General features: G+C 35.4%; 1 protein-coding gene across 1 annotated transcript in view; it reads left to right on the top strand.

Moving 5' to 3' along the window:
• noi (splicing factor 3a subunit 3 noi) overlaps nt 1-22,559 on the top strand; it is a 55,514-nt gene that overhangs the window by 11,302 nt on the left and 21,653 nt on the right. The window contains exons 2-3 of the mRNA XM_089108175.1: nt 8,593-8,640; nt 20,198-20,453. Coding sequence (XP_088964301.1) covers nt 8,593-8,640; nt 20,198-20,453 — 304 coding nt within the window. The remainder of the gene's footprint in view (nt 1-8,592; nt 8,641-20,197; nt 20,454-22,559) is intronic.

Below are 22,559 nucleotides of genomic sequence, written 5' to 3'. Positions count from 1 at the left end.
TGGGACCCTTGTTTTAAAGAACCAAATAAATAAAAAAAAATATTATATCAAAGAAAATTGCCCAGAATTTGGTTTTGGAGGGGTGGGGGCCTCAGTCTCCCTATTATAGCAACCATGAAAGCAAGAAATGTATTGATATTAACATTGTTTTACAGAGGATGAAGCACAATTATAGTTTAAAAAAACAGAATCAACTGCACTTAGAGAAATGAGCAATGAAAGACGACCTAACCTCTCACAGTAACAGCTGTCTGTCTTTTTTTTGGCTGCAAATCAATCAAAAACCTGGTCAGCATCAACCTGGATATTGTGGTTCAGGGTCATGTGAGCAAGTCCACTCAGATGCTCCTCTCCCATGGAGCTCTGCAGATAGGTTTTTAATTGCTTAAGAGCTAAAGCTCCTCTCAACAGAAGCAGTAGTCATTGGTAATGTCTGAAAAATTGTCAAACGCCTTTGAATGCATGGGAAAAATCTTGCTTCGCATGATGCAAGAGTTGAAGCAACAGTTGATGGTTTCTCAGACATTCCTAGCTACTTCTGTTTCCAAAGGACTAACTCACATTCGAGCACACATCTACCCCCATGAAATCCCTCGTAAACAGCAACAGCATTCACAAATTCATTAATATTTAGTGACTTGCTGTTAGCTGGCAAAAGCCTTCTGATTTTGAAAGATGCCTCCTGATGGCACAAAAATCTTTGATCAAGTTCTTCAATAAGTGAAGCAAAGTAAGGTTCGAACAATGACTCAGGATAAAAAACCTTGATGGACTTTCAGAAGATAGACCTTGGAACAGCCAGAGCCACATTTACCTCTTGTGCCAGCTCATAGGCTCTCTGAAAATTGTTTCAAAATCTTTTTGTTTTGACTGCAGTAAAGTATCAGAACATAGCTTAATATGCTGACAGCACCCAACTAAGTCTAAATCTTTGGCTTGCAGCACCTTAGAGACAGAGAGCATTATAGCACTTACAAACTAGCATAGCCACTGTGAACATAAAACTAAATTTGGTTGCTGCTGAAACCAACACATTTGCTTTTGAAATAACTTCTGTATTGCACTGTATGTTACCAACTATTTCCTCAAGTATGGAATTAATTGCACAATACAAAGACATAAAAAACTAAAATGCAATCATGATGCTCCACCCATCTCATTTCTCATTGCTTCACAAGCTTTCTCACAAGACTATTGGGACAAACAACAGCAACTGCTTCTAGAAACATATTTGTTCTTTTTGGTGAGGATGATAAAAATGATATAATCTGCTGTATAGTAGCAAAGATTGACTAACAAGTCCTACGCTACTAGTTTTACATAAAGCCAAATTTAAGGTGTGTGATGCACAGTGGTTGTAGATCACATGCAGATATTTTTTCCTAATTTCTGCCTTTGCACCAGAATAGCAGCCTGACATATTGCTGGCCCCATCATAACCATCCCCCACAAATTTCTCCATTTATAAGCCAAATGCAATGCATTGGCCAATTATTTGTTCTGCTACTGCAGAGCTGGTGAGATCTCTGCAAGCAGAAAACCCAAGAAACTGCTCTTCAAGTAAAGCACAAGTTTCATTGTAGTATCTGACTACAAGAACTAACTGTTCCTTATTGGAAATGCCTGTAGTCTCATCTGCAAGAATTGAAAATGCTACTGAACTATTTATATCACTCACAATGCTTGGCACAATAATGGATGCAACACAATTGATCAGGTCGTTTTGAATGATGGGAGATATATTCTGTGTATGTTTTGCACAATTTTCGAAGTGTTATTTTAGACATTGCTCTCCACTCTCTACCATTAAATGCAAAACACCGCGAAAAATGCATTCATTTACTTTAGTTTTGTCGCAAAGTTTACTCTCCTTTCTGTGTTCTCACAGGGGTAACTCATGCCACCCGCAAAAAAGTACTGCATGCAGAATTGGTGTTAGAATTTCGCGATTTTCCTTTTTTATTTCTGCCTCTGCAATCGATATAGCAGACACAATGCTCCTAGTTCGTTTTTCATAAATGGAGATAAAGCTTTCAGCGCTAATCATTGAATCAAGATGGTAACAAAAGTTCTGATGTGCCCGCATGTCTGAATGGAAATCCTTGAGTTCTGTGTATGGTTTCAAGACTAGAGACCCTTCCCAGCAGCTTGACAAGCAAATAAAACGCGTTTTGCACAAATGACACCCATGCACAATGGACTGAAGACTAACCATTCTGGGAAATTTTGTGACCAAGAATACTGAAAGGATCAAACCTTTGTTTTTTCCTTTTCAATAAATGCTTTTGAATGAAATGGAAAGTTCTGGTTTGGCTTGAAGTGACTAGTTAAAAGATTGTATTTTTCTTTGTCTTAAAGCTTTTTGAGTTGATCTGGTTTTCTGGCATACAAGCTGATATCGAACTTTGAAAGAACACAGGACAAGTGTACAGAATCCTGTTCAGTTTGCTGGTGAACTTTGGTCATATCTGAGCCCTTCGAGCAAGAAGCATCCACACTGCTCATGACATAGTCAATACTACTAGAAGCAGAGGTACTACTGCCATCTCCAAAATCCAAGTCTAAAATAAAAAAAAGACGAAATGAAGTGACGAAATAAGCAAAAAGTAAAATACCAGAATAAAAGATAGTGTGAATTACAAATTATTAGATAAATCATAATTAATCATAGTTCTATTAAATATCTTGGTCTTTAATGGACAGGAAATAATAAATACACAGAGATATCAATTCAGCTTTAAATCCAAAGCTTCTTGGAAAAATATAAAAAAAAGGGTGCAAAGATTAGTTGCTTATTTTTGGCAAACCCTATATTTTCTTTAAGCAGGACTGAAGATATTGTCTATATTTTAAAGTTAGATTTCCATTTTCTACATTATGATATTCTTCAAAACTGAAACGCGTGAATTATTATGCTAGTCCGACTCTCTGAGTTTTAGGTTCAAAATTTCTTATGCATTACACAAGACCCAGGTCAACAAGCATGCCAAATTTCAATCTTTCAAAACATGGAATCTAGAGAAAAAATCCAGTAATGGGGAAATGCTGTGTTTTCTGCATGATTGCCTATTGAGCAAAATATCTTAATATGTCCAATTGTTCTGAAGATGTCTATTTTATATGGTATATATGCTTTTCAAATTGAAATACTCGGGATATTGTTGAATTTGCATGAAAAAATGTGTGAGCGCTTCCACACAGAAGCGCTAGTTGTAGCATCATGTAGTGTGACCTTAACAGTAAAGTGCCAAGAAAATGCTCTCTACCCGACTGTTCCAAGGCTTCAAAGATTGCCCTTGAATCATTAAAAGACTCATTTTATCACTTATCTCGCTGTTCCTGGACACAAATCAATTTTGACAGTTAAATCATAATCAGAACATTTTTCCTCCCGATTTCACTAATGATCACAAAAACTCGTTTTCCTTGTAAAACTCGTTTAACTCGTAAAAAAGAAAACAATTAACTTTTGTTAATTATATGATTTGCGTACATGACTTGTTTGGTAGGTCAAAGTTTGCCCACCCCTCCTCAAAACTATTGAATTTTAGAGACACAGCTAAAAATTCTAAAATGGCTCTAAATGATCAATTCACTTGGTAAAATTACCGTTTTTGCTGGATTCTACTTTTTGTTTCTGGAAATTTGGGAATATGAAGGTATTCCAACATTAACCATGCTCATAGTTGCACAAGAAATAGAATATAAAATGAATGAACTAGTAATAATCCTATGTTGGGCTCTAGAAAAAGATTAAGCTTCAAAAAAGTTTGATTCCACCCAAATAATGATCATTTTTATTGTTTCCTTTAATTGATCATAGATAAGAAAAATTCTTACGAGAAGATATCCAAATTTAGTTTTAGCTTTGGTTGTCTTAAATCTAAATTGGGAATTGTATTTTAATTACAAGTGACACATGCGTGTTTCAAAACCCACTAAATACAAACTATCGTCAGAATAGTAGTAAACTCCTTACCTTCATTGCTGGTTTTTGCAAGCTTCAAGAAATGCTTAATGCTGGGCTGGTGTTGCTTCATTTTCTTTCTTTCCTCTCACATGACCTTTCCGTTTCAATGCTTAGCTTATACTAGAATTATAGCAGCGTTTGAATGAACTATCGCCTCTTAGTCTGATTCCTTATCACAATTCATTCATTGCAGAGAAACTAGTGCTTGTAGCTGCAGGGGTTACATAGTGAGAAAAATTTCTTGGCATCTTTTTTGATTACAGGAGGCGATTGCGCATTTGATGATAAAATAATAATATAAGCTTGATGGAGAAATAGATAGCCGCTTAACACGAAATGAAAAAAGGAACGGGTGTTGCAAATAACTTAAAAGCGTGAATATTTCGGAACTTACTATATTGGCACTTAAAAAAAAGAAGAAAAGAAATTTTTCTTTTTAGGGGGGGGGGGAGGGCTGCTCCGCTCCCCCTGGATACGCTACTGCCTGGCATATAGCTAGGGCATAGGTTGAAAAAAATTACCCTGGGTTCAAATAGCTGCAAATTTTTCTGATGCAAAATTGATCCAAACTGCATGTACCAAAACACATAACTTTTCATATCAGATTGTTTTTTTTATCTGTCAAATCCCAACTGGCATTGCTAAAAGCATGGTATTTGTAAGAAAATCTGGTACTTGTTGGTTATTGGAAACATACCCAAGAAGTGATGTTAGGTTAATCCTAATGAAGTATAACAAAACTTAATGATAAAATAACACTTTAGAAACAAAATTATGGAAACCCATTGTAGCCTGCACCCCCCCCTTCTATTATGCAAATATATATCCCAAATTATACAAGCCCAATTCATTCTTGTTTTTGTAGCATTGAAACTGGTTTCCTGAGATGTAACCTAAGCATAATCTTTGATTGTGTTTCCAATAACCAACAAGTGAAAATCTTATTATTAATTGAAAATCTTATTATTATTATCATGCTTTTTGGCACATTTGGTTTTAAACAAGTCAGTCAAATGGTTTTAATTGCAAAATTTTAAACCAAATTATTTTGACAAATCTGACAAGAAATGTAAAAATTGTCATTTCTGAAACATTTGTCATTTTTTGAAGCACTGCTGTGCAAGCATTTGGTTAATTGTGTCTTCTAATTTGATTGTTCATTAAATTATTGATTTTTTTTAAGAATCAAACTTGATTACCTTACTCAAGATACAAAATTTCACTAAATAGAAAAAAGTTACACATTACCACATAAAATGTTTCTTATAGTCTTTAATGCACTCAAAATAACAAGTTCAAGTTCAAGTTCATTTAATTTCTCAATAAATCACTACAAGACAAAATAACACTTTCACAGTATGAATCAATGGGAAACACAATATTTACAGAGGGTGCCTACACAGTGAGTTATACTCGAAAAAGTGTAAAGTCTCTTTACTCAGATAACTACACAGTTGAATGTCTAGAATTTGACACCATATCCAAAAAAATTTATCTATTCTTTATTATGGTTTGAAAATATTCCCAAAAATACATTACAAATATTTATGCAGGTACATCATAAATTTAAGTGATTGTTGTGTCAAAAATAGACTTTACCCCTCCACCCCAACTCCCCCCTAAAGTGCAAATATATACCCTAAGTTGTATATATTCACTGAATTCTCTTATAGAACTTACTAGTGTATTCTTTCCTATCTGTTTCCTGTCCTATTTTATACCTTTATATTTTTGTATTGTCTTTATTTTTTTATGAACTAATTGCTTATGAAAAATAAGCACAAAACCAACAAAGTTTGGTAGATAGCTTAGGGCTGTATCTGATTCTGTACAGGTAGGGGGGCCAGGGTGCAAATTACGGCCAGAAGGGAGGTAAGGGAGTCTAAAGAGAGGGTGAGTCTATTCATAGAAGAAAAACTTCAAATCCTCTTGTAGATTCATCTTAATCTCATTAAGTATTCTGCCTACTGTTCAAATTGTCAGCATATTCAATATTTTAGTTGTAGTGTTTAGATCCCACAAAACAATGCAAACACCATCCATCTGATCACTGCTCTCTGTGGAGTTTATGGTTTAAGATTGCACTGCCTCTATTATTGTAAGCTCCATGGAAATCAAGAATACTGCCCCTAAAATTATGTCCTTTGAGTAAGCACTAGAAATAGTAGTTGTTGAGTTGTGTCTTGCAGAATATTACATTCATGTCTAAGGGGAATCAACAAGATATAATTTGTGTCTTAGGAAAAAGCTGATTTTCTTTCACAAAACCATCTGATATGGTTATACGCTTTTGAATATTTACTAAATACAAGGAGAAGCATAAAAAGATGGGACAGTGATAGGTCATCTTTGGATTGCCCTTTTTTATTGCAGGGATTAGGATGGATGTCTTCCAGGTATTCAAGAATTTGTTGTTAAGTCAAAAATGTCAAATACCTCTAACAAATTTCTTAAACTCAATTTTGAGGAAAGAGAGCCAAAGCGATTTAATATCATCAGAGCTGTGGGGCATTTGTGTGCTCTTAGTTAACAATCTGTTAGAAGGAAGGGATCATGCAAGTTCTAGTTCCTAGGAAGGAGTGAGTTTCACTGTCCTGTAAAGGGTCAGCCAAAAATTCTGCTATATACTCATTTGATTTAAGTTTTGCATTGCCAAGTGTATTGAGGTACTACAAAGGTTTCTTTAACCTTTGCTTCTTATATCAGGCATAAAATGTTGCTGCCCTGTCCATTTTGCTTAGGATGTAAGCTATTTAATAGCAGCATCTTCTGGAGATGTGAAGGTTAGGTGTCTCAAGGATACCTTTATTCAACTACTCACAAGGTGAACAGGAGAGAGAGGGTTATTAGCTGATTTTTTTTTTATAGTTAACCATCAAAAGTTTGTTTTTGAAGCTTTCCCAAGTTAGTAGAAATGGCTGTGGGAGCTCTTCAGGAAATGGGGTGCCTCCTATGCTAACTATAACTCCAAAATGATCCTAGTTTGAACACACTGAACATAACACAGATAATTACCAGGGTTACTCATGTTTACAAACTATGTCACAATGAATCTGTCTAGTCAGAAATTATTGCCTTCTTTTATCCTTAGATATAAGCCTTTAAAATATCAGTAAAGATCTTGTCCTAACCAATTTGGACACCTTGCTGGATGATATTACTCAGTAACATAGACAAAGAGCATTAAAAAGTCCTGCATAATTTGTTTTGTCTTTAAACTTCCACTTCTGTCATAATTAGGTTCTACCATATTCTAGAGACCGGAATCTATTCTCTATCAAGGAACTCTTTGTTTGTCTTTTTATGTGTTTAAAATTGTGACAAGTTCAATATGTACCTTTGGTAAACCTACCCTGTTTCATCTAATAGCTGAGGGCTTCACTTGAAACTTTCGGAGAAATTTCCCTCTTATCTTTTGTAGTTGATGTTCTATTATTTTTTTCTTATATAAAAAACAAACAAACTTTACAAGCTTTAACATTTAATGAAATACCAATTTTATGGGGAGGGGGGGGGGGTGAAATTCGGATAAAAACCTGAAAACCCAATTTTATTGTGTAGGGGTGGCTTGTGGATGGTTGGTTACTTATTTGTTTAGGAAGACTATACAGCCTATATACAAATGGTTTGGATGTAGAAAGATACAGTATTCAGTGGTCTAGAAATTTCTATTCCATTTCGTTTGTTTATTAATTTATCTGTTTATATTTTGTTGGCTGCCAGAGTAAGTCAGGAGTGGCCACTGTGCCCTGTTGGTAGGTAGGTTAGTCAGTAATGTGGGGGCAGGTAGTTGCAATGTTAGTCCTCTTGTTCTAATCCCAATAGCTGGTCACAATTGCAACACAAATCTTCTTTACTTAATGTATGTTTATTTTTCCTCTAGTATTGTTCTTCCAATGTTAATTAACATTTATCAACTTCAAAAAAAGAAGTGAAATATATTATCTATAATGTTAAATACACTAGTGCTTTTACATTATGTTCAATCTTTCCAGAGGTCCTTGAGCTTAGAGTTGCAGGAATATGTATTTCTGGGTGGTCAGGGACCCTTTACATACATTCTGGAAAAAAAAATATATACAGAAAACACAACTCATGCTTCATTGATGTTCCTCTTTACTTTACCTTAAATTGCAGCTTGGAGCAATCTAAGATACTCCTAGATACTCCACTCAAATAAAGTAAAAAATGGTAATAACATTTTTCATCAATATTCTCATTTATCTCTGCATCAAGGTTAGACAGGTCATGTAAGATTATGTCATTTTTATCATTAGAGCAGAAGCTACAAGCAAGTAAAGAGAAACTACTGTCAGAAACTAGAGCTGATTTTTGTCAAGGCAAAATGCATTTTGTTAAATGCATTGGCGCTCTTCTCTGTCTCAAAGCAGGCCTGCCTGTTTTGTGTTTCTTCTGAGTAGGAAGATCTTGAATTGGTTTATTTTTTACTGGTTTATTTTTTTTGTTCTTATTTTGCATAGTTGGCTTGTTAGTTAATTAATTAGCGTGTTTTTATTTGTTTCTCAATGTTTTGACTATAGCTTTTACCATGTTTAACTTGCTTTGAGAAGACCTTTTTAAAACTATTCTGGATTCAAAATCTTATTTTTCATGTTTTTCAGGTCAGGGAACAGTTAAACTCGGATCACAGGAAGAAAACATTACTTGATGTAAGTATCCTAATGTTCTTAGTGGTGTGTATTATCCACAAATGATTAGGAAACAGGTAGTGTTTAATTTGTCAATCAAGACATCATTCTAATTTGATTTGTATTTATATGAAATAGGCTCAGCTCAAAAACAAGAAATCAACCATTTAGTACAATATGTATAGCAGTGCTGTACCTTAAGTCTGTAAGTTCAGTAAGAACATTTTCTTTCATCAGTCATTATTTTTACTTATTGCCCAACTTTCAGTTCAGCTGATATGCTTTTATAACAATCCATGAGAACATAAAATATCATTAGGAACTTTTTCAGAAATTTCTTTTGTCCCTTTTTTTTCTCAGAATTGCATTTTCTCAAGAACTTCTTCAACACTCTCAGAAGTGTTTCTTGGAACAATTTTATTCATGTGTCAGAATACTTTAAAACATATTTATAGCTATAAGTTAACGCTCAGTGAACAAAGCTTAGTGGAAAACCTAGCCATTAAGCTATTGTTACTTGTTTAGTATTTCATTTTAATATCATATAGTTTTTATTTATCTTTCTTATAAATGTCATTATATTTTAAACAGTAAATCTAGTTTCATTAGTCTGAATATAGTAAATTTTCATCAATACTTTCATTCTTTCTTGCAAATGTATGGAAAATCAATTGATGAATCATAAATTGATTCAATTCAAAATGTTGATATTAGAAGATAACTGATTTCTTAAAAAAAAAATCAATGTTTGTTTCAAATTTATGACAAAAAGTTGTCTCTTAAAGTCATAAAATTGAATTGGAAATAATGAATGCTATTATTCTAGGAATTTTGCTTTCCTGTATTATTGATTATCATTTTTATTTTCTTATATTTTTGTTGATGTTAGACAAATAAACAAAAAAATATTAAAAAACGGGGGGGGGGGGGGAGGTTTCCAAAGCTTTTGCCATAATTGGACTGTTCAAAAGCTAAATCAATCAGCTTCATTTTTTAAAATTCTAGACATTGACTTAAAAGATCTTAATTGACTTTTATCTGAAAATTGTCTCAAAATCACAAGTACTACCCAAAAGTTATAACATCATTCCAGCCATCAAATTCTAAAGAGCTTTATTGAAATCTGTTTCTGAAACACTTTCTGCTTTTTTTTCAGCACCATCCTCTATGGTGCTAGGCTGGTAAAAACATAGTACCTTGCATGCCATGGTCATTTTCTATTTACCTTTGGCTTTTGTAGGGTTGTATTTGTATGTACCCTAAAAAAGGGTTGAAAATGGTCTGTGAAGTAGTAGATGGTGTCTTAGGAAGAAAAGTTAGAAACACAGCTAGGAGTACTAGTGAAAACACTTTCAGCTTTTAGAAAAGAGGATGAATTTGTACAAGAAGTATTTAAGTGATAGATCATATCAAAATGAGGGGAATGTAAGGAAAGTAGGGAAACCATGAAAATATGAATTAAAGAGATGTGAAGTGGAGGCCATGGGTAAAAATGCTAAAGATCTGGAAGATGCTGCCAGACAGCATAATAGTAAAATATTTTATTGGCATGTTAAAAACAATATTGAGAGAAAGAAGTCAATCTGGACTTGTCCCAATTAAATTTAGGAATGGGGCCTCAATGAGTGATAAAGAAAGTGTTAGAGGAACACACAGAACATTTTGAGAATGTGTCAATCTGTGATCAAGCTTCAGGACATCTTACAGAGAAGAGTGAAAAAGTTTGTGACAATTCGGAAATAAAAATAATTAATTTTGAAAGGAAGAGTTAGAGACAGTACTAAAAGGATCAATTATAAATAAGAAGACTTCAGGTGCTGATCTTGTGGTAAATGGGGCTTGGTGGTTTTGAACTTAGGGATAAATTGCTCAAGATTACAAATTATTTGAAAAAAGGGGAAATACCTAGCAATTTTTGGGAAACTAATTAAACCCCTTTTTAAGAAAGGTGATGAGAGTGAGTGTGGTAATTATAGAGGCATTAGCTTGCTTTCTGTTGCAAGTAAATTAATTAGTATGATGATACTTTTTAGACTTAGAGGTGTGCGGGTTAAGGTTTTAAGAGAAGAACAGTGTGGTTTTAGGAAGGGGAGAGGATGTGTTGGCGAAATTTCTACTCTTTGATTAATGCTGAGAAGTGCCTGAATCATAAGACCCCTTTAGTCTCCAGTTTTATAGATTATAAACACGCATTTGATTCATCCAATAGAAGACTTCTAGTGAAGGTCCTATCCTCATATAGTTTACCAGATCAATACATTAAAGTGATTAGTGGTATGTGCAAGAACAACATTGCTGAGGTTAAGGTAGGAAATAAGTTTTTTAGCTGGAAATTTGGTGTAGGAAAAGAAAACAGTAATGGATACAGACTTTTGCAATTTTGTAGGTATAACAATCTAGTTATAACCAATACGGTGTTTGGTCATAAAATGGCTCATAAGTTAACATGGTATTCACGTAATGGTAAGACAGCAAACCTTATTGTAACCCAAAGACTGGCAGGATCCATACAAGATACTAGGGTATATAGGAGTGCTGTTATTGATGTTAAAAGTAAAGATCACCATCTAGTAGTGTCAAGGGTTAATTTAAAGCTGAAATATCGGAAGGGTAACTGCCTTCCGGGAAGTTGTGACGTTGGTTGACTCCAGGATAGGACTTTGAGAGAACCTGTCCAGGAACAGTTAAATACTAAACAGGAAAGTTTATAATTTGATAATGTAGAATATGGATGGAACACTTTTAGAAAAATAATTTGTGAAGCGGCTCAAGGTGTCTTAGGGAAGAAAGCTAGAACTGCAGCTAAGAATATTAGTGAAAAAGCTTTATGTTTGATAGAAAGGAGAAAGGACTTGTACAAGAATTACCTTAGTGATAGATCATATGAAAACAAAAGGAATGCAAAGAAAGTGGAGAAAGCATTAAAATATGAACTAAGGAGGGGTGAAGTGGAGGCCATGGATAAAATTCCCAAGGATCTGGAAGATGGAGCTAGACAGCATAATAGTAAAATATTGTACTTGCATGTTAACAAATTGAGAAGGAGTAGTCAATGCAGACTTGGCCGAGTTAAAGATAGGAATGGGGCCGCAATTAGCGATAAGGGAAAAACTAAAGAGAGATGGCCAAACATTTTGAGAATTTGCTTAACCGAGATAGAGTTGAAGGAAGAGATATAGAGGAAAATGAAAAAGTTTGTTATACTTTGGACGTGAAGGAAGATTTTTTTTGTGAGGAGGAATTACTAAAAGGACAAAAAATAATAAGGCTCCAGGTGCTGATAGGGTGGTAAATGAGTTTCTTAAATATGGTGGCTCTGAGGCTAGAAATAAGTTACTGAAGATTATGAATATGATTTTTGAAAAAGAAAAGTACCGAACGATTTTAGGAAAACATTAATTAAGCCACTTTATAAGAAAGATGATAAAAGTGAGTGTGGTAATTATCGAGGGGTTGGTCTCGTCTCTGTAAGTAGTAAATTACTTAGTTATATGATATTTTTAACTCTGAGAGATGCCGTAGACAAAGTTTTAAGAGACTATCAATGCGGTTTTAGAAAAGATGGAAGGTGGGTCGATCATTCTTTCACTCTTAGGTTAATAATTGAGAAGTGCCTGGGTTCTCAAGCACCTTTGTTCCTCAGTGTTATAGATTATGAGTAAACATTCGATTATGCTGATAGAAGAACTTTAATAAAGATTTTATCCTTGTATGGTATACCAGACAAATACATTAAAGTGATTAGTGCTATGTACGAGAATAACACTGCTGCGGTTAAGGTAGGAAATGAGGTTAGCAGCTGGTTTTCCATTAAATCAGGATTTAAGCAGGGTTGTGTTCTATCCCCCTTTATATGGATTATTTTGATGGACTTTGTCTTAAGGACCTCCCGGTCCTTAAGGAAAGGCAATCGGAGACCACGGAATCAAATGGGTAGGAAAAAGTCTCCTGGACTTAGATTATGCTGATGATTTAAGCATCTTGGATGAAAGTGTGAGCAAAATGAATGAACTTTTAGAGGTTTTGCGAGTTCAGGGTGCTAGAATAGGTTTGAAAATTAATGTTAAGAAGACTAAGGCAAGGAATAAGTGAAGATGAAAAGGTGACGTTGGGTAATGAAAAGATTGATCAGGTGGACAGCTTCACTTGCCTTGGTAGTATTATCAGTAAAGATGGTGGGAGCAGTGAAGATGTCAAAAGTAGAATAGCCAAGGCTCAGGGTGTTTTTTCAGAGTTAAAATTTTTTGGAAGAATAGGAAGATAAGTCTGCAAACCAAGATTAGAATATTAGAAGCACAGTTTATAGACAGTAAGCTTATCGCAGATAATTTCTGGTCTTCGGTCTCGGTGCGAACAAAAAGCTCCTCCCACTTGTTTCTGCCTTAGCGGATTAGTCTGTTATCGTCAATCACTGAGAAATGGTTACCACAGAGAATGGAAATCGCAGATAATTTCTGGTCTTCGGTCTCGGTGCGAACAAAAAGCTCCTCCCACTTGTTTCTGCCTTAGCGGATTAGTCTGTTATCGTCAATCACTGAGAAATGGTTACCAAGTGCATTATTCGTAATTGCGAAAGCAGAAAAAAACTTGGTGAGCCAGCCAAGTGGTTTGCAAGCGTCCCATCTCACAGGTATGAATTAATTTATATACAAATTATTACTTAATCTATTATTTACGTGGACTAAACTGATCGGCCTATGTAGGATTTTATAAAAAAGGGGGCGGGGGGTTGATGAAATGTGTGAAAATAAGGAATTTTTTCTTCTTCTTCTAACTTGATTATCGTCGTAAATTTATTCCTTGTCTTTCTTTCCATTCTTAAACCAATGATATATTTACCTTTTGCATTATTACAGCCCACTATATATACATTCATGTAAATTTATATGCAGTGTTACCGCCATACCAATTATTCTCCTTTCCTTTTTCATTCTTTAATAATAATTTCTGGTCGTTTTGAGTTTGAATTATTGTAGGCTTCTGTTTCTACTGATCTTAAGTTTAATATGGCCTTTACTATTCTTTAAAAAAAACTTTCTTTTTTGTAAAGTTTTCGTAGTATATATATATATATATATATATATATATATATATATATATATATATATATATATATATATATATATGTTTGTACGCGCCGATATAAATATATATATATATATATATATATATATATATATATATATATGTATATATATATATATTTATATTTATATCGGCGCGTACAAACAACTCCTCTCATTTGATCTGCCATTAGCGGTCCAATTACCCTGGAACACGTATTTTGGCAGAAACTTTCTCAAAATGCCTTTGAAACCAACTTGAGACTTCGAAACCTATTTTTAATTCCTAAAAACATCTAATAATAACATTACACTACTAACTACCGATTTTCATGTATGTATTGGAATAAATTAATTTCTTCAAAATTAGTGTTCCAACGTTGAAGCCAAGTTTCGCGTCCAAGAGAAATCTGACTTGTCTACCCGCGAAAAGATCTGATAACGCCTATGTTTCTATCTGCAAAAACGTTCTCCGGAGCACTCGCACCCCTGTCCGGGTTTTTATAATGGGAGAGATAGAGAATGATCATACTGCTAATTATATAAACTGTGATTAGAAGCTACAGTGATGACAGTGGTCAAATATGGTTCTGCAGCATGGGTGCTCCGAAAAGTGGATTAAGATTTGCTAGATGTTTTCCAGAGAAATTGCTTAAGGATTATTCTGGGTACCCGGCTGACTGACCGTATTTCAAACAATAGGCTATACGAAAAATATGGTTCAATACCGCTCTCTAGGGCTATAATGAAAGAAAGGTTGAGGTCGCTAGGGCACGTTGTGCGGACGAAGGATGACAGATTTTTGAAGATTGTTCGTTTCGGCCAACCGTCTAGGGTTAAACGGGAAGCAGGTCGTCCTCGTTTGGGGTAGGAGGACGTCATAAAGAAAGATTTAAAGGAAATGGAAACTTCCTGAGAGGGTGTAAAAAGCGAGGCTTTAAATAGATTTGGATGGAGGAGGAGCGTGCGTAGCTTTGTTGACATCAGGCGGCTTGGTGCTGCGGTGAGTTGTTAGTAGTAGTAGTGTCATTGAATCAGGAGTAAGTGGGGTTACATTCTGCCCCATTTAAATGGATTGTTTTGATGGACTTTGAAGTATTGTTAAGAAGACACAACTTTATGCTTTCCCAGTATTGATTGCTATCAGCATCATCTTGTAAAGACAAGGCTTCAAATCTATTCTGCATCTCTAGTTTAAAGACTTGCTTGAATTTTCTCACCCTCAGTTTCTCTGAGTTGAAGACTTGGTTTAAGGGAGCCTTTTTCGCGTTTCTATTTCTTTTCAATTTGTGGCAGATTTTAGCTGCCGTCAGATTATGATCTGAGGCAGCTTCAGCTCCTCTGTATCCCTTTATATCAAGTAGGCTTGATCTCCACTTCTTGCTCCAAAGACAATTGTCAATCTGATTTCGGGTGTGGCCATCGGGAGATGTCCAAGAATATTTGTGTACATCCTGAAGAGAAAATAGGGTACCTCTGATTACAAGGTCGTTGAGGAGTGTCAAGTCGATAAGTAGTTCTTCGTTTTCGTTTCGCTGGCCCAGGCCATGCTCACTCAGAACCTCTGGGGAGAAGGATTGGTCGTTCCCTACTTTTGCGTTAAAGTCTCTTAGAAAACATGGTATGTCATGCCGTGGTATGTCGTTTGCTATGGAGTTGAGAGCTCTTTAAAATTCGTCTTTTGATTCGTCGGTGGCGTCATTGGTGGATGCATAACATAATACTACTGACAGTTTCGCATGCGCGCCGATGAAGCGGGCTTTCAGGATTCTAGGTGATACCGGCGTCCAGTGTAGTAGAGCTTGGGAAGTCTTGTTTTGTCATCATTAGGGCTACTCCGAATTCACGCTTTTGCTGCAATCCGCTGTGTATAATGGTCACATCTCCATCCAGTTTATTTGATTCAGACCCTAGCCATCGAACCTCTGGTCGAGGCGGTAGTCTTGCAGTGCTCTCAGCACTTGTTCAGTCTTGGAGGCTTGAGACATTGTGCAGATGCTCCATAAACCAAATTTTGAGGTGTTGTTTTGCATTCATAAATCTTGTCCTTGGGTATGCAGAGATCGTCATCAAAAGGGGGTTTGATCCGTGGCTCAAACTCGATATTTCAGTTCCAGTTGGATTTTCTCCCGAGGGTAGGCCCTCGAGGTCCTGGGTGTGGGTCGCAAGCCCACAGCCCAATCCTAACATATCTCATCAGAGAAAAAGGCCATGAATGTACTTGTATGAATCAGCCATTGATACCATGTCATATTTCTTAATAAGGGATTGTAATGGTGTCCATTTGGTGCTGTAGCATGAAGTAGACTTTCATGTTTGTTAATATGCCTAATATAAGGGTTACAGAGAGGGATTGTTAAGGTATAGGCTAATTTATAGATGGTAATATGTCCTTAAAACGGGACGTTCCGCCCAGCTTTCTTGCAGAGGAAGACTAGGTTTGATCAAGAATCGAATCATGTCTTCTGAAAACGTGGTTCGTCAGTTTTCTTGGAAGGTTCACCTTCAAAGAGGAATTCAGGATAGAGACATGGGACCTGTGATTGAATGACTAATAGCACCCTTGTCTTGAATGTGTTGAGATTGAACATCTAAGCCATCAGTCCTCTTTATGATTTCCAGAAGATCTTGTTGTTGAGAGAGAGAAGTTCTGACCTAGTCTTTATACTTATGGATGCGTTCATGGATCTTGTTTCTATCAGCAAAATTGTGCAGGGGACTAACAAGATAGTTCTTCGGGACATTTGCGTATACCAGCAAGAGAAAGCATCCTAGCCCCGGGATGGCATATTGAGGGACCCTAGTCTTTACTGGGAATTTGTGAGAAGGAAATCTGTCTAAACATTACGTAAAGTGCCATTGATTGGAAAACTTAAAAGAACGCCAAGTAGACAGCCCCAAATACCCTGCATTTGGAGTTCCTTCTACAAGCCCTAATGTCAGACTATTGAGAACTTTTTTTTTCAGTAGACAATATCTTAATGTTATATTAGTCTACCAAAAGCTTGGTTCATCCCTTGTGCCAGGTATTCAGGTAACGTTTGCTATGGACTGCAGGTGTGTGTAAAGTATTTTAAGGAAAACTCAGTGTAAGGCCTTGCAATGTATGAGAGGAGGCTTAATGGCGTATACTATCCAATATGAGTAGATTTGTAACCCTACTCAAGAAGGCTGAAAATGAATTTTATTTACTGATATTCTCCATTATATCATTATTATTATGGACGGATTTGCCAAACTGAGTCAAGACTCGTGCTACAAAGGCCCATTAGATCTACCCCCCCCCCCCCAAAGAAAAACAACAAAAAAAATAAAAACCGTCTTTTTCTGTAGACAGGGCCGTATCCAGGTTTTTTTTTCGGGGGGGGGGGTGTTTTACGCAAGGTTTTTTTTCGTGGAGAGGGGTTCACAAAAAAAACTCGAAACGCATAAATAATTTGTTTACATCCATTTTTGTTACGGTTTTACGAGTCAGACAAACATTTCGGAGGGGGTTCAAACCAACTACCCCCCATGATACGGCTTTGGCTGTAGGGGGTGGAGTAATATTTAGCTTCCCCATCCCCCATATATTTTTCCAGCTATTGGATGTTACCAGCCCTAGCTGTGTCATGCAGCTTAACATCTAGGTTATGAAATATCTCCAGCTGGTATTGAATCCCAGCTTAACATTCTTTTACTAGATGACTTCTTGTGCCTCAGCCATCTCACATTACTGGAAAATTAGAGAATCCGTTCTTTCAGTTGGGGTGAGAAAATTCTTGACACCTGTAATTGCTTTAGTAACCATTTGCATTTCAGACCTGTTAAAATATTAAAGCAATTTAGTCAGTTGGAGGTTAAACTTTAGGATCACTTGTTTTGTTTCTTTATTTCCCACCTTTCTATGCCAATTTTGCTCCATCATAGTTCCACATCCTTACTTTCTGTTTCCAGCAGATTTGAGAGATAGGAATGAAAGGTTCTCATATCATATCAGTGATGTTGTAGCCTTAGCTGCTCCATCCTACAATTCATTGCCTGTGACAGAGTGTCCTGGAGCCCATATTAGTGTAATTTGATTTCCATTGGATGCTACTCTGTTTACATAACATTCCAACTCACTTTTTTGCCTGCTCTTCATATGCTCAAGAACCTAGAGGTATGTTTGACTATTAGTTAAGTCACATATATCCCTAACTGTGCTTTATATTTGCTTCAGTCTCTTAGGCTTCTACTCTATTCCAAAATTTCAGTCTGCCAAAACCATAGCCAACCCCCATTGGTGGTAACTTGTTAACTTCTACTTTAAAGTACAAATATTCTGGTATATCATTTTTTCAAAAGTTCTTGGACTATCCACATAAAAGATTGTGTTATTATTTTGGGGAAGTAAGGGCATCTCTTGCTTCACATCATTTCTATCCATTTTAGAAATATGAAGTTGCCTTTCACGTCTTACTGACAGGACATTTTTTTATTTGGATATCTGCACCTAAGCAGCGCTGAGCTGCTTGTGTGCCCACATGGCTTTTGATTTTCCAATTTTGTATATGCTGTCTCTGAGTCCATTGATTAGCGATCTGCACCCTGACAGTGCTTAAATTTTTTCTTTCTCTAGAAAATTTTTTATAGCGGAAAAATGGAAAAAAAGAGTAATATTTCCCCCTTCTTAAATTCTCGTGATTTGACTCCCCTTTTTCTTTATATCTCTCTTTAGCTTCTCCTGCTATTGATATCCTCCATACTCACACACAGACTATTGGTGATTCACAATCAAAAGGAAAATCCCGTTTTTCTCCTTTGTTTGTTTGCTAGTTTTAACCTCCCCCCTTTCAAAACATGGATCACGATTAAGCGCATCTGCTCTACCCCATTGCCCAGTTTAATATTCTTTACTTTGACAATTTTCATAATGTAGTTGAAATGGATAAAGCAACTTTTTTTGTTTAATATCAGTTACTAACAAAAAACTTAACATAAAGACAACCCCTACAAATGCCACATCATGATATGGAGACGAGGGATAATCAAACAAATTCACAAAAAGAAAAAAAATGATAATAACAATAATTAACATTAACCTCGGAAGAGGTTAAAAAAACGAAACAACTACATCATGCACCCTCCAACCACTAACCTAACACTCAACTCCTTCCTTAACACACATCAATAAAAATGAAATACTAATCTTAATGATTTAATACCGCTTTATTCTATACATTATGTATCCTAATAAATCAATCATTAAAATGATATTTAGAAAACAATCCATTCTTCAAGAGCCTTTTAAATTCACTTAAAACAATACTTTTAATTTTCTCATTTAACGAATTCTATAACTTAGTCCCTTTAAAAACAAGAGAAAACTTAGACCTAGACGTAATGAAATTACTAATATAATGAATTACTAATTAAACAAGCATCCGTGATCTTTCTTCTGGCAAAATATACAAAATTCCACATTTTTACAGATAGGAGCTTGAAGCCTCTTCAATAGGGTTCTCTGATGGGCTGAAACTGATGGTGTGATTTTCATTAACATTCTATGACTTTAGGGGGTGTTTCCCTATTTTTTCGAAAATAAGGCACATTTTCTCAGGCTCGTAATTTTTAACGGGTAAGAGTAAAATTGATGAAACTTAAATATTTAAAATCAGCATAAAAATTCAATTCTTTTCATGTATCTATTGGTATCAAATTCCGTTTTTAAGAGTTTCGGTTTCTATTGAGCCGGGTTGTTACCACTTAACTTATAGTTTGTTACCACGGACTGTTTGAAACTCAAGGTAGAAAAAACTTAAGATGAAAACAATAAACTGTGTTATAACCCAAATTTTACGGTAGTATTTTCCCAAAGGAAAAAACATTTCTGGTTAAATCAAATTTTTCCAATTTGAAAAAAATACTCAAAATTCTGATTTACCCATTGTACCCACCAAGTCGAAAATCATCCAATCCCACCATAAGCGAAATAATGTTAATGCAAGACTAACTCTAAATCGAATATTCCAGAAGATGATTAAATTATTACCTAGGTTTAATACTTGCCTATCTAGATCGTTTTTTTTTTCGCGAGAATATCCCAAGGTACCAATTTTCCCGAAAAAATATGGAGCCGTTTTCGAGAAAAAAATACATAAATATATACACAATTATTACTCACATAAAGATAGTATATATATATATATATATATATATATATATATATATATATATATATATATAACACAATGAGAAAGAATGGGTCAAGTTTCCTCCATAGTCAGATTGTTTTTGCTAACCATCAGGTAATTGCAATAGAGGTGCGACAAAGAACATTTACACAATCATATCTAGCTAATCAACTATTTGATCCTTGAAAGGTTTAGTTTATTCTCTATTTCAGCCTTTCGATTATGTATTAACATTTTAATTTAGTATCAATAGAGCAGTGATAGTGGTAATAGGCCTACCAAATTTATAAGGCATCTAATATTAGTTTTATAGCGTAAATGATAAGATTCAGTTTTTACTTTTATGCATCTATTTTGTAGCGATTTTCTGAAGTGACAAGCAACTTGAAAGAAGTTTATGAGGATAAAGATGGTCTTCGTAAACAGGAGCTCTCAGCACTTTCTGGGCCAAATGAATTTGCTGAGTTTTACTCTCGTCTCAAACAAATCAAAGACTTTCATAAGAAGTACCCCAATGAAATATCAGTGCCCATGTCTGTAGAATTTGAAGAAATGAAGAAGGAGAGGGAAAATCCTCCAGAAGACCTGACACTAGTTCAATTCTCAGATGAAGAAGGTAGGCTGTATAAAGCAAGCTGTCTTTCCAATTGTTTCACCTGTTTTATTTAGACAAATTAATTCAACAAAAACACGTTAACCCCAACGGTGAGCAGAGCCGGTGAAGTTAAGTATACTGGCAAAACACATATTGATATCCTCATAATAACGATGGCAAAAACGAAACCTTTTACCATCAAGGCTATTTAAAGTAGACAAATGTCTATTAACATCTACCCTGATTTTACGTTCATAGAGATATGACTATATTAAATCTAATCCTTTGCATCATACACCTGAATTTTCCATTTGATCAATGAGAATATTATGGTTAAAGCCATAATTCCCAACTACTATTACTAACAACTCATCGCAGCACCAAGCCGCCTGAGGCCAACACAGCTACGCACGCTCCTCCTCCACCCCAATCTATTCAAAGCCTCCCTTTTTACACCCGCCAACGAAGTTCCCATAATCTTTCTTTATGACGTCCTCCCACCCCAGACGGGGGCGACCTGCTTTCCGTTTAGCCCAAGATGGTTGGCCGAAAAGAACAATCTTCGGCAATCTGTCATCCTTCATCCGCACAACTTGCCCTAACCACCTCAACCTTTCTTTCATTATAGCCCTAGAGTGGTATTGAACCACATTTTTCGTATAGCCTATTGTTTGAAATTCCCAACGCGGGACATTACAATATTTTGGTGGGCCATTGGAAGGACGTGCACCCTTTGGCTGACTATACTTTAGAGCCTTAATTAAAAAAAAAAATCATATGAATGACATCACATTTTTATGCATTGAAAATGCAAATAAGATATATGATAGCATTGCAATAACGTCGTGCATTGTATAAAAGGTGTTTTACACAAACAGTACTTTTCTTTTGCATTAAATGTGCCAAGAGGAATACCAGGAAAAAAATCCAATTGTTGTACCAAATACCAATGGCCTTTTAAGCGTCCTTCAGGAGAATACATGTAAAACTTCGAACAAATAAATATCAAAAGGGGGAGGAGGTTCAGGATCTTAGAAGTGCCTAGGTAAGGAATGACCCGAAATCGGTTGGGAACGACTGATTTAAAGTGTCAAGTGGTTTTTTGACATAATTGAAAACAGTAGAAACATAAAATTACTATCTAAACGATCCTTTATATCTAATAAAAGAGCCGCAACTACTTTTTCTATCCAATGACCTGCCCTAAATCCAGACTGATTTTTGATAAAAAAAAATAAAAATAATAATTAGAAATCCTTTCGTTGAAAATTTCTTTCAGTACTAGATTTGTCTGATTCTTCATATACTTGTATTACACGTGCAATTTCCATCGATTTGGATATATACCTAAACAAGTAAGAATATGAATGAGTGGTTCAAACACCACACTTGCAATAATCTTCAGAAAATTAGCCGAAAGTTCATCATAGCGCAATGAATTACCATTTTTTAGATTCGTAATAACCTTTTAGAATTTTGTAAAAGTAAGCAAGGCCAGAAATATACTTGTATCTTCAGTGGGATGGGGACATGGTGCATGTGACCTACGAGACGAAAAATCGACTTCTGCTGAAGCAACAGATGATCCAATACTATTAAAATCATCACTGAGTATCTTAGAAACAGCTTATGGTCCTCCAACTTCTTTACCATGGCTATCAAATAGCATCTCAGGATGCGACAACTTTTTATTGCTACCAAGTCTTTCCTTGATCAGATTCCAAGTTTTCCTAGGAGAACCTGAATTTTAAATGGATGGCTGGGTGGGTGTTTACAGTGCAGGTCCACACTCATTCTGGGCTTAAATATAAATTGTAAAAAAAAAAAGATTTAAAAATGTTTCAGTCAATATGCCCTCTTAATTCAGTATTAGATAACGCTTACTTACTGGCTTGTTTTGGTTTTATCGAAATTTGTATGATTATATGATGATATTTCTTCTTTGTGTATTCAGTATTTCCGGTATTGTAAATTGCTCCCTTTTTCCCCTCGATGGTACCGTAATGGGAAGATTCTGTCAAAATTCGGGATGAGTGAAGTATTTAGTAAAGTTGCCCTATTAAGTATTGTAGTTCTTGACGGGATGGTCTACAGGGCAAAGTAGATCCAATCACATTTTGGTTTTCC

Source organism: Artemia sp. Qi Xiang Cuo, chromosome 2 (genome assembly GCF_049724085.1).
Source record: "Artemia sp. Qi Xiang Cuo chromosome 2, ASM4972408v1, whole genome shotgun sequence".
Lineage (NCBI taxonomy): Eukaryota > Metazoa > Arthropoda > Branchiopoda > Anostraca > Artemiidae > Artemia > Artemia sp. Qi Xiang Cuo.
The sequence above is the reverse complement of the archived record's forward strand: the minus strand, read 5'-3'. Positions and strand labels throughout refer to the sequence as shown.